General features: G+C 41.8%; 1 protein-coding gene across 1 annotated transcript in view; it reads left to right on the forward strand.

Annotated features, from left to right (window-relative positions):
* Positions 1-915: 915 nt before the first annotated feature.
* The window catches only part of DPP10 (dipeptidyl peptidase like 10), a gene marked incomplete at both ends in the record, with an annotated part of 196,804 nt that continues 185,139 nt past the window's right edge, over positions 916-12,580 (forward strand). Inside the window, one exon of the mRNA XM_079538808.1 lies at positions 916-990. Within this exon, the coding sequence (XP_079394934.1) occupies positions 916-990 (75 nt within the window). The remainder of the gene's footprint in view (positions 991-12,580) is intronic.

Genomic DNA, 12,580 nt, shown 5'->3' on the forward strand with positions numbered 1-12,580 from the left:
ACGGTGCCTATTAGTTGTTATCTTGCTTTCATTTAAGTGCTTCCAAAGTTCATCTCAGTATTTTTTTTTCCTTCAAGAACTTTTACTGGGTCATCAAAAGAAGTGGTGTCTGCTGCTTGGTGGAGGAATCAGCCTAGTGCTGGGTTATATGGGCACATAGATAAGTCTGTGATTCCTCAGTCCCATGTCAGCTCCCTGCTCCTACTAGAGGCTGAAACTTACTGGCAGTCTTCGTTACTCCTGCTGCCTGTGCTTACCATCCAGCGAGAGCTGCTCTTTCTTGGGAATTCCATGCAATAATGTTAAAACAGATCAAACGCTTTCATTCTAATTTGCAGTCTCTTGAGAGCAGGGCTGGCCAAGACGGTACTGGGCTGCATTTCCACCTTACCGTGTCATCTGTTTCACAGGGCAGTCCTGCCACTAAAACCTCAGGGCTGCCCTCGGCGGGGCCGGTCCCCGCGGGGCAGTGCCGGGGGCGGTTCGGGCATCGCCCCCGCGCCGTCTGTGCCGAATGGTCTCTCCCAGGCCGGCAGGCACCGCTGTGACACCTGCTGGCTGCTCGGCGGCGGGACGAGGCAGCCGGCCCCCGGCGGGTGGAGCGAGGCGGGCGGCAGGGCAGAGGGTGCCCGGCGCGGGGCGCTCGGCGGTGCTGGGGGGCCGTCCCCGAGCAGCAGGGCAGGAGCACGGCTGTGGGGCCGGCACGGGGCTGGGATTTCCGCCCGCGGGAGCGGTGGTTCCGCGCCTCCCGCCCGCCTTTCTCTTTTATATTTTTCCTCCTCCTCCTCTGCCGCCGCGCCACTTCCAGGGGAGGTTGGTGTCATGTGGCTGGCGCCGAGGGAGGGCTGCCCGGGGCCGCAGCGGCAGTGAGAGGCGGTGAGAGCAGCCCAAGCGAGCGGAGCCGAGTACCCTGCGATGACAGCCATGAAGGAGCAGCCGGCGCACCCGGGCGGCAGGGGGAACCCGCCGCCGCCGTCGCAGCCCGACCAGGTGGGAGCCGCGGTGCCGAGGGGCTGGGGAGGGGGCGGCCGCCGTCCCGGTGAAGTTGTGCGGAGATGAGCACGAAGTGCGGGGGGTGCGAGCATCCTCGGGTCGGCTTGGCCGGGGGATGCGGGAGCCCCGCGGAGCCCAGTCGGTGGGCAGAGGGCGGCTCACGGGTATTCAACCGTGCGGGGTCCACAGCGAGGAGGGATGCTCAGCATCTCTGCCCGGGGCGGGGAGCGGCCCCGCTCGGCTGGGGGTGTGAGGCTTCCCGGAGGGTTCACCCGCATCTCGGCGCGGGGAGCGGTACCGTCCGACGTCCCAGCGCCTCTCGGTGCCGGGCTGCATTGGAATGCCCGCTTGTCGGGCAGGGTAGAGAACAGTGGAAAAGCTGAACTCGGCTTTGAGCACCGCAAGATCGAAGTTTCCATTCTCGGTCCGCGGGAGCCGTTGCTCCATCCCAGCCACTTCCCGAGCGGTCCCGGGGCGCTGCCGCTGCTGCAGAGGCGGTGCCGGCGTTGCCCCGCGGCAGTTGCAGGGATCCATAGAGCTCATACGTTTCAGGAACTCTGTTTTGCTTTAGAGGATCTCTGCTTGCAGATAGAATAAAAAGTGCTTAAACTTAACCAATCTTCATATTCGATTCAGAGATGCTGGATTGCCTGAATAGCTTTTTGTTGTTGGAGGTGGATATCTTTTCAGAGCAGCCTTCATGTTATATACTGAGAATCAGTGGTTTGACTACTCTTTCAGGTGGTAATGAGGAACAGGAGTAAGTTCTCGATTTAAATCACTGCAGATGTGAAAACTGTGTCCTAAATATAGAAATAGAATTACTGGAGCACTGTGGAGCTCTCTCCTCTCTCATAGTGGGTGCAGGGACTGCTGTGCTGCAGGGAGCATGAGGATCAGGTCCTCTGCGGTTATTTGTGTTGCATTTCTCCATACCAAGGTTGGCTTTACTGGTAAAAGTTGACATTGAATCAGTGTTGATCATCTGTTGCCATAGATGCCAGGCCTGTAGATATTGACATTGCTTACAGAATTTGGCTTTCAATGAGTGGGAATCTTTCTTTAGGCTTAAACGATCACAATAGGGATGTGGGCCAAAGTCCTTCCAGGAGCTCAATGCAGATTGAGGCTGCTGTTGGATCTCCTCAAACACTCCGTTCCTATGCAGCCAAGATCCAGGCAGCCATATCTGAGCTCCCTCCAGGGCCAGGATGTGGGCAGTGCTATGCCAGATCTATGTTAGAAATGCTTCGTAGCACAGCAGATTTGGGCTGTAGCCTTAGCAGAGGGATATTATGAGTTACAAGCTTTGTTGGCTTTCTGTGATTGCTGTTAGAGAATGTGAGCCCTTGGTGGAAAAGCAGCTCGTATTCCCACTGTCCACATCTCGTGGCACTGTTGCTGGCAGGTCTGTCAGGAAGATGTACCCTTCTTAGGCCTTCAGGATATCCATCTCTGTCAGGGACCTCAATGTTTCATTTTGCTTGGTGAGCGGGTATAAGGTTGTGTCAGTACAGGTGACAGCTGTAGCTTCTTTATTTTTAATGATAAGCCTCATCTGCACAGAGGGAGCTTCTGTGACTGCAGGAGCAGCAAAGCTCTTTTGGTAGAGAAGTGGTTGGACCTGTGGAAAGGCCTATGAAGGAGCAAGGAATTACATTGAGATTTTCTAAGCATAGATCTCTTTTCTGATTTCCAAGTGCAGTTTACGAATACTCCTGAGAACAGTCTTTCTGAAGCTGATACATTGTGGTTAATTTATAGGCTCGGGACCTGAGCTGCAATGTGAAATTACAGCAGGCTAATGCTGTGACTTTCCACTTAAATAAAAGCTTGGATCGACTGACTGAAGCATCCACAGCCATTAGCTTATAAATAAATTGGATACAACTTCATATCCAACGCTTGCTTTGATGGTAGTATTAAAGCAGCCCTCCCCTGGGCCAAGGCATCTAATAACAACTTCCATTAACAGTGCTATCAATGTTTCAGCAATTCATTTGATAAATCTACCAGATGTATTTGTAACTTTTTGCTAAATAATGACTCCTATTTATTGCTGAAATTACAGTTTTATATTTTGATGATGTATCAGTAGAAGGGAAAACAGCTGTAAATCACTTGTATTCCTCTTCATTTCTGGAAAGCTCTATCAAAGGACTCAGGCTTGTGTCAGAAGTAAACGTGGCTTCCTCCATACATCAGTACAAAAAATAGCATTTTCCATCTTGCAGCTTTTAGGAACTGTCCCAGGGTCATAGACAATGATGTTTAGCGATCAATTTTAGAATGCACAACCTTTCAGTAGTCAGTGGACACAACATACTTGAAAAATATAGTGTACCTGTATGGCTTGCTGGTTGATGAATGTTGCTGTCTCTGCAGATGAAAAACTAGGATAATTCCTCTAGGTGTTACTTCTGTGAGACTTCAGTCTGTTTACAAAAAAAAAAAAAAAACAACACCAAAAACAGATGATCTACACCACCTGCTGCTGCTGGGTGTTCTTTGTGTGTATAGAAGACAGACCTTATAAATTTATGACCATCCTCTCTTGAGCCTTTCTTACTCTCCCAACTTAAGGACTTTTAAAAATTTATTTTAAAATACAAGAAAAATCCCCCAAACAAACAGGTTATTTCTTTACTGTTTGTCACTTATAAGCAACTGCATTCTTGTTCTTCAAAATAGGTGAGCAGAAGTGAAATCAGACTGTACTGCATTGCATTAAATAAGGGAATTCTTTAGTAAGTATTTCAGTTATGTACATATACAGGCACAACTGACTTCTGTTTGCTCCAATAGAACTATGAGTGTTTTGATTAATAAGTTGAATTGTCTCTGTGTCAAGACCAGTTTCTGTGGTCACCATGCAAAGGTCATATTCTGAAAGTGTGTCTGAACAAAAGAGAACAATCTGTGCTTTATTTTTCAGTGCCAAGGCTAAAGCATAGCATACTGCTATGTCTTCCTTCACTACATCACTTCTTTTCCCCAAAATTAGACTCTGATCTTGCAGTGGGAAAAATGCTGATGGATAGTTGTGTCTGTCTGGAGCAGTATTCATCTTAATGAGGTTTATTGAGGTGATGGGTTTTCCCCCTGCCCCACTCAGGTTATTTTGAGCTCCATGGGTCAAGGAAAAGCTTGAACTCTTAATCATATACTTGCAACAGCTCCAGTAATTTGAAAGATTTTGTTGGGTAGTCATCTCTTTGTCCTCCACTCTTGATTGTGTTTAGAGTTGGCTTTAAGCTGAGATAAGAATCTTTGTTCTAGTACATAACCCAGAGGGACTTCACATTTCTCCTTCTTACCTACCTAGCAGAGTCTTGTTATATTGTGGCAATATACCAAACAGTGCTGTGCAAGGTTCAACATAATGTCAGAAGCATCAGGTAGAAAAAAACAATAAAAGTAGAGAAATAAGGTTGTATTATTATGCCTAGAATGTTTGTAAGGAGTTAAAATCTAAATCTTATCTTTAACATTTACATTCTATTTCTTACACTATATATATGCCATACTATTTCTGTACTGGATACAGAAGCATTATAGGAAGAAGTGTTACAGATTTGTAAGATCTGTTGGGTTTATGATCAGGAGCACAAGAAGCTGATGTGAAAATATGTTAGTAGCAGTGGTTTGGAATATCATTCAGGATTCATGTTCTAGGGGAGGGCAAGGAACAAGCACACTTTCAATAGCACGTGGCCTTGATTTGCTCTTTTCCATGTGGCTGTTGAAGTGTAGTTCTGTCATGTGCCTGATTGATGTGATCAGGACTAGAAAAAACTGAATCTCAAATCTTCATTGCATTTCTGATCTTCTAAACTGATCTCTGTGGAGAAGGGCTGAGTAGGATCTCAATTCTAGTGAAGTGCTTCTTGTGTTAATTGAAAAACATCACTTCATGTGATATCTTATAAACAGTCTGCTTGTGGTATAGGATATTGGGTAGCTTGAATGAGCAATGAGAGGATATTTTTTAGGTGGCAGTATAGCACATAAATGTGTTTTCTGTAGAGATCTCAAATTCAGAAGTGTCTCTTCAGAAACTTTCCAAATGCAAAGAGCTTTTCAAAGAGCTTCTAGTGCTTGATCCTGTCCTGGGAACTGGGATCACCACTGTGGAGAGGTCTTCTGTGAGGGACCCAGAACAGAGTGATATGTGAGCTCTTACTTCTTGCACTCTCTTCCCATGTTTCCATGCCTTTATGCAGGTTTTCCTTGTCTTGCTTTCAAAACAGCACACAGGAGCCGTGTAGTGCAGCACAGCACCTGGTTTTTCAGCATTTGGAGCTCTCTGCTGTATGGGTGTGTTGGAAGGATTACTGCAGTAATGCAAAACCTGGGAAATAGGGCAGCCTTTCTGGTTGTTCAGTGTTGAAGTGAGCTGCAGGTACACTGTACACTACTTAGCAGTCTCACATATTTGAGTATACATACTGTACATTTTGCGTTATTTTCAAACCCACTTCCTGTGTTTCTTTCCAGTTTCTTCCATGTGAAGATATTGCTTCAGGCAAGCAATTTTGATAACTAACAAGGCAGAGGAACTCTTTAAGCCCACTGAGATGATGTTTGATGTTATTCTAGCATTTGAAAGCCATCACCTTAGCATTTTTTAGTAACTTGAAGGCATTTGGAGATTACACACATACATTACTGACTCACAAACGTGAACACAGGCTTTCTTTCCATGGTGGTAATAAGGATAAATGTAACTTGTGATCCCTATAGAAGTAACTTAGCTTTTGTTGTTCTTGTTTTAAACAAATAGAGCTTTGAAATATGCTTCACTAGAGAAAAACTTCTAGGTGTGCAGGACCATACTTCACATTATCTTTTCTTTAATGTGATATTGGAGGACACTGGAAAGTCTACTACTGGAAGTAGACTGGAAGTCTACTGGAAAGCTACTGCGAATCTCCTGCCAGTTGGTGGCTACAATTTGTTGATGCTATGTTCATAACTGTTAGAAGACCTGTGTCTTATTTCAAGTCCACACATTAGTCACAAGATTTCAGCAGTCTCAAACTCTGTACCTTTCTGCTGTAATCACATGCTTCTTTTATACTTCACTCAGCTGCTTCAAATAACTTTCATGAATATTGATAGTAAAATGAGCAATGCTGATGGTGACTGATGATGATAAATTGCTGTATTTATCTATTAGGAAGGACAGTGGATGACCTACAGATCTGAGGCAGAAGCTGAAAGACCTTTCCTAATGATTTGTAATGCGGCTAGCGACAGTCACATAATTGAGTGTATGTTGCATTTGTAGAGAACCTGAAAATAGTTTTGAATGATTCTTAACCAACATAAATGCCCTCTGATGTTTGGAGAATGAAGTCTTAAGCAAATCAGTTAGGAAGTATCAAACAGTGTTATGATTTAAAGAGAAAAAAGATTATTTAAAGGCTTATGGGGGTTATATTATACTTATTGCCTGGGGCAGTATTTGCAATTTGCATTCTCTAGAGTAGGGGGGAAAAAAAAAGCATTTTGCAGCTTTCTATAAAACAAACTGGGCAAATATTAGTTTTCTTTTTGGAAATACAGGGAAAATTTCAAATGCTAGTGGGAAAACCATTAAACTTGTTTGAAATGCTGAGCATGTGAGAAACTAAATTAAACACTGCCAGTGCAACTGATCATTTGTCCTCATTGTTTGATCTTTCTATTCCTGCCTGCGCAGGGGCTGCTGGCTTCCTTTCTTCTTTCTTATCCTACAGCTTCAGAGACTGCTTAAATCAAAGCATTTAATACATATTAGGGGAGTCTTTCAGAGGAAGAACTTGAGCTTAAGTACATTTAATTAGAAGTACTGATATGCCACAGTTTTGAATTTTATGGTAGAACTATTTAAATCAGATTGTCCAATGGAAGTTCTAAACAAACACAAAATATCTCTAAGAGTTGGGTGGTGTTGGTAATTATACATGCAGATTTGGTTGGTTGGTCCTTCCAGAAAGTTTGTTTTAGGCATTCCTACCTTATTTGTGAAGGTTATTCTATCCCAACGTGAATAGCAACACAACAAATTCCTTCTGAAAAGTTTAGGCAAGGAGCTCTTGTTCTGTGATTGCAGCGGGTTGTCAAGCATAAATATAAACATAAATCTTCTCCAGGTAATAAGCTCTCAAAGTCAGAAAACTTTTAAATATATGATTAGCTGCTATGCAAGGAAATGAGTTACAAAAGGTTCCTTTTGATTTTTAATTGAAAGGTTCATTGTATTGTAGGTATATAGAGTATGCATTACTTTTCACTTGAGATGGTTGATATTTATGTATCCTAACATGTTTACATACAGGAGTATTGCTCTGAAATCATGGGCACCATTTATGTGAATAATACCTATGGGACTAATTATATAATTTGCACTACTATTGTTTTCATTATATCCTGGAAAATAAGTTCTTTAGTGTGAGGCAAGATGGGTCAAGCTTCAGTACTTAATCTGTGTGTAAGGTAGTTACCCACTTGTTGTCACTGGCATCTTTTGAAGTTTTTGGCAGCAAACAGTGTAATGACATATTTTTGCAAGTAGCAGAAGTACAATGCCAGTACTGTAAGCCAGGCTCTAAAAAAGTTCCTGAAGTCAGCTGCCAGTGTATGCAAATGATTTGTTCACCCATTAAAAAAAGGCTGAATTTCTATCTATAGGTTTATAGTAGTATATCCACTATATTCAGTATGTTCATGTATATCCAGTATATCCATGAAGGGTCTCTACAAGCAATTCTATACTGAAGAGAGGACATCTTTCTGTGTCCTGTTGGTATAGGCGGAAAAGGAACTTGATGCTATAGTTGGAAGTAGCAGTAGCAGGCTCTACATTTTGAATTTCATTATGGCGTGAGTAGTGATCACTGAAGGAAGGATGAAAGCTGAGCTGGATGGTTCATGAACCATCCATTGAAGTCTCTTTTTTTTTTTTTTTTTTTTTTTTTTTTTTGGTGACTATTTGGATTGAATCTTTAGCTATTTTCTATGGCCCCTTTATATTCTCTTTTTGGACATGTTTCTGCTTCAATGAAATGCTCTGTTCTGTATGAGCAACTCTCAAAGCTGTCTCACTACTCTTTCCTTTCAGATTTGTTATGACTCCATGTGATTCTCTCCTGTATTACACCTTTTTCTACAGCTTCGACCTTTAATTTCCTGCACTCGCTTTGTCTAACACTTTTACTCCAACAGCCCCTCTGCCTTTCTTTACCAGCGTTGCATTTCTCTTTGTAAGCTAAGCAGTGTCTTCGTTGTCTTTGTCATCTTGTTCTCCTTACTTTTATTTCCTCATTGTGAATCATTTGGAAAATGTTGTCTCATCTGCTTAAGTGCAATGCTAGCTTTTGTTGACGGTGTAAGAGGAGTCTAGGAGCAGAGGGTAATAACATATGTAAAGAGTGCAGGTGCTTTGATATTTCCACAGCAAACCAGTGATTCTGTTATGTACCGAGAATATATGTACACCATATAGATGTATGGGTCCTTTTTCATGGATCTATGAATTATTAATGGTCTTACCACTCTTCATAGTTAATATAAATGAACTCCAATGAATAAAAAAAAACCAAAACAATAGAGGTTATTATAATAATAATGGTTGGTGACTCTGCAAAATTGTGACAGTCTTTTGAGACCTTCTTGAACAGCGATCGAGCAGCCATATCTCTTACTTTTTTTTTCTTTCCCACTCCCACCCTTCTGCTGCTTAACAATGGTATAAAGTGCCTGCTTCCTTTTTCATGTGCTATTGCACATCTTTGTCATAATAGTGAAGAAATAATAGTTAATCTTATATACGAATTCAAGAGGACTTCTCCTAAAGAGCTGCAGTTTGAAATATGAAATTCTTACTATTAGTGCTTCTCCATGCAGCACTTCAGAAAACTTGATGTGTGTTTTCTGAAAGCTGCAGCTGTGACTATTTTAAAAAAGATTTTGAAGCCTGAATTACTGGTGTGTATGGTCAGTATTCATCCACAACCTACAGTTAGCTCTGTCTATAGACCCCCCATCTGGCTGTCACTACTATGTAAAGTTCTTTTTCCTCCCTATTTTATTTTTTTCTCACTAACAGCTAGAAATTTTTAGTCATACCAGGTCTCACTTGCTGTCAATGTGTTGAGGAAATTCCGTGGGTTTTTTTTTCCTGCTTTTTATTGTATTGGCTATTCATTGACAGTTGGCTGTTCATTGACAGATCATGAGTCCTTGTCAATATGCTCGATGTTGGTTCAGTTAAAGCAGGCGTGCCTGACACCAACACTAACACGTGTTTTGTGGCTTTAGCAGATACATGTTTGGCTGTGTGAGTTATATCCCTCCACCTCTAGTAGAGTGATTCCATCTGCTTAGTCTGTCAATTACTCTATACCTCTGAGAGGTATTTTCCTCCTAACAAGAAGTCTTGCTTTACATCTGCTGTATTGCTTTTGAGATAGGGTCATATCTACAGCGTTATTTTGCTGTAGTGCATCTCTTTTCTTAACACTGCACGTGATTCGCAGACAAGTTTTGTATTTAAAAGTTTGCAGAAGTGGTGTTCAGTCATTGAAAGTGAGTTAACTGTGCAAAGGCTTTCGAATGGAGTGGACAGATTACTGGAAGGGTTTTGCACTTAAGGGCTTTCTTGAGGTTTTTGGTGTGGAGAAAACTGTGCTTTGAGATTAAATTATTCAGCTTTTTTTTTTTTTTTTTCCAAGTAATTAAAGCTTCTAGCATTTAATGTTTTATGTATGCAGATTAAAAATTAAGGTTGATTAAATCACAACAAAGAGAAGTTTATTCACAAACAGCGGACGGCAGTACCTCCTTTGTGACTGGTGGAGCAGTGTTGTGCCTGCTTCATTACAGCAAGCATTGACTCCACCTCATTAGGGCAGGTTTTTTAGGTGTCAGTGTGATTAAAAAGTGGGCAGTGGATTGTGATGCAATATGGCCCTGTCTTTGCTTGGTAGAGGAGAACGCATCTTTTTTTTTGTCAAATCTGAATTATAGGCAGTTTTCTTGTTTCTGTTTTTTGAAATGGCCAGGTAAGATAGGTTGTTTACTGCTACTTCATACACTTTTACAATTACAATCTAGGAAGAAAAATTAGGTTTCAGAAAAGGATTGATAGGAGATTTGTGTTGCAGAAATGAACAGACTAATGGTTGGTGACTCTGCAAATAGCAGGGGGGTTGAAACTAGATGATCATTGTGGTCCTTTTCAAACCAGACGATTCTATGATTTGGTAAAGATATACAAAGATCAACAAGATCAAGAAGCAGGCTAAAGTAATGATTTTCTTGTTGGAAAGTAAAAGGCAAGCTGATAGAGCATGTACAAACAGCAGGTTTTGCAGTGTGGTGCAGAACAGTAGCAATGTGAAACCTATGTTATGTAAAGTAGCTGAGCATAAGTTTCCACTGAGTTTTGGGCTTCAGTAACTCAGAACTCATTTGTTAGAGGAAGAACTCATTTGTTCTTTTTCTACTCACTGAGTGTTACAGTGCATAAATTCCTGCAGCCTTCTAAAAATTTTACTTGATTATCTTCTCTGGATTGAGTACATGGCCATTTGAATACATATATCTGATGTTCAGGAATCAATGAAAGTAAGAGAAAATAAAATCTTATTGTTTCACATGCCAACATGAGTGCCTGCTAAGCTGTTTCACAGAGACATTTTTTTTCCTCACTTTGCTGTCTGTGCTGCCCAGGGCTGAATGGTGCTGTGTTTCCCAGAGATGAGAAATGCCTTTATCTGGCAGAAGCCACATATCCTTAACATGGATCAGCCCAGTTTGTTCTGTCATTGTGGGAGAAATACCCACCTGTGGCTCACCATGTGCTTGGCAGGTGTTGCTGAGGTTGGGTACTGCTTATGCTAAGTAACAATAATGTGCAGTATTTCTAATGCACTTCAAATGATCTTTATCATTTCTACCATTCATCAAGGACATAAGCTTTCAGTTCAGAGGGTGACTGCAATTAATTTTTCCATTAATACTTGCTTAAAATAACAACAGTTCTTCAAAAGAGAAATTGAAAGTTATCTGTGTGTTTCAAGTGAAATAATTTAGTTCTGGCTGGTTGATCAAGTTAAAACCAGGATAAAAAGACTAGCTTTTAAATGATAGTCTCTGTTTATTGATCCACATACACCATGATTAAAAATAATCTGAATTGTTGGCTTAGCACAGAGGTTGATTGGACTCTGGGCTGCATAGTGCATAAGAACTATGGGAAAAAAAGTGAGCACTTGCTTTTTGGGACCTACAATCTAAGTGCTAACACTGAAAACAGTTGGTGGAGCAAACTCAGGAAACGTTTCTTAGCACCCTTGGGCCTGTCAGAGTTATTCTGATGTTGGATCTGACAGAGCAGGGATGGGGAGCAGGGATCACAAGGGCCTGGCTGGAATGGGGAGTAGGCAGCAGACCATGAAGGGGAGCCAGATGTCTTTGCAGTGCTCTCCATAGCCCTGGGCTCCTGCTTGGGCTTCATCTCCCATGCATTTGGGGCTCCTCTAACAATAGTATCTTTCCTCTCTCCACCTACATTTGCTATATTTTTACTGAATGCCTCTGGTATCTAGTGCCATATATGTACCGTACATGTGTAGATTGTAATGGGATTTATCAGTGCTGCTATGGAAAATTGTTCAGTCCCAATTTCTCCTTGTTATCCCATTGGGGTCAAAAAACCCACCACACTGCTATGATCACCCCAAACGACAGAAGACCATTCAGTACACAAATGTAAAGCTCTTAGAAAGAGAACACCAGAAATTGTGTGAGTTTGAGATGATTATCTGTTCCAATAGTTCTGAATTGTTCTGAGTGCTTTCTGGGGTGCTTTTGTAAATCATCAGTCATATTTGCTTTCATTACTCTACCAACTCATAAGATTTTTGTGTTTTTTGTACAAACACAGATTTGCTGCTTTTTTCCTATAATATGTTTTGAGTGTTCATTCCTGCATACATCAGCATATACAGTGCATTATAACAGCTTGCCCTTCTGTGATTCTTCCACAGCAGATCTCTTTTACAACATCCGGAGAGGGGCTTTGCACTTCTTAATAATTTCTGCAAAATCAGTCACCAGATGTTGCTCCCTAACATCTCTGCATAGAATAAGGGATGTACTGTTTCAGGCTAGAAATATGAACACTTGATGAGGAGGGACAAGTGAAAAGTGTAAATCCTTACCGTTTCAAGGGCATTGGAGGGATTTGCAAGCCCAATTAAATAAACTAGTGAGCACTATGAAATATCTTGAGGGAATCATTAGTTTCTATAGAAAACATGTAGTAGCTGTTTCTTAACCAGAAAAGGTTTCATGCTTTCATTCCACTGGGAAAGGCAGTTCCAGCTGAAATTGATGCATTCTTCCACATGGGAAAAGATTCTGCCATTTGAATGGTTTTGTTCTACCTTTGAGAAAGGCTACACTGGAGAAAGGGAAGCTAGTGGTGGTGATTTTGTTATTGTTTGCAGTACTTCATGGCTATTCTTATCCTTGTCACTCATCTTGCTTACCAAAATATTCCTTGCCCATTAGCATCAGAGCCAGTGTTTAGGGCTTG

The sequence above is a fragment of the Tetrao urogallus genome, assembly GCF_951394365.1.
Source record: "Tetrao urogallus genome assembly, chromosome: 8".
NCBI lineage: Eukaryota > Metazoa > Chordata > Aves > Galliformes > Phasianidae > Tetrao > Tetrao urogallus.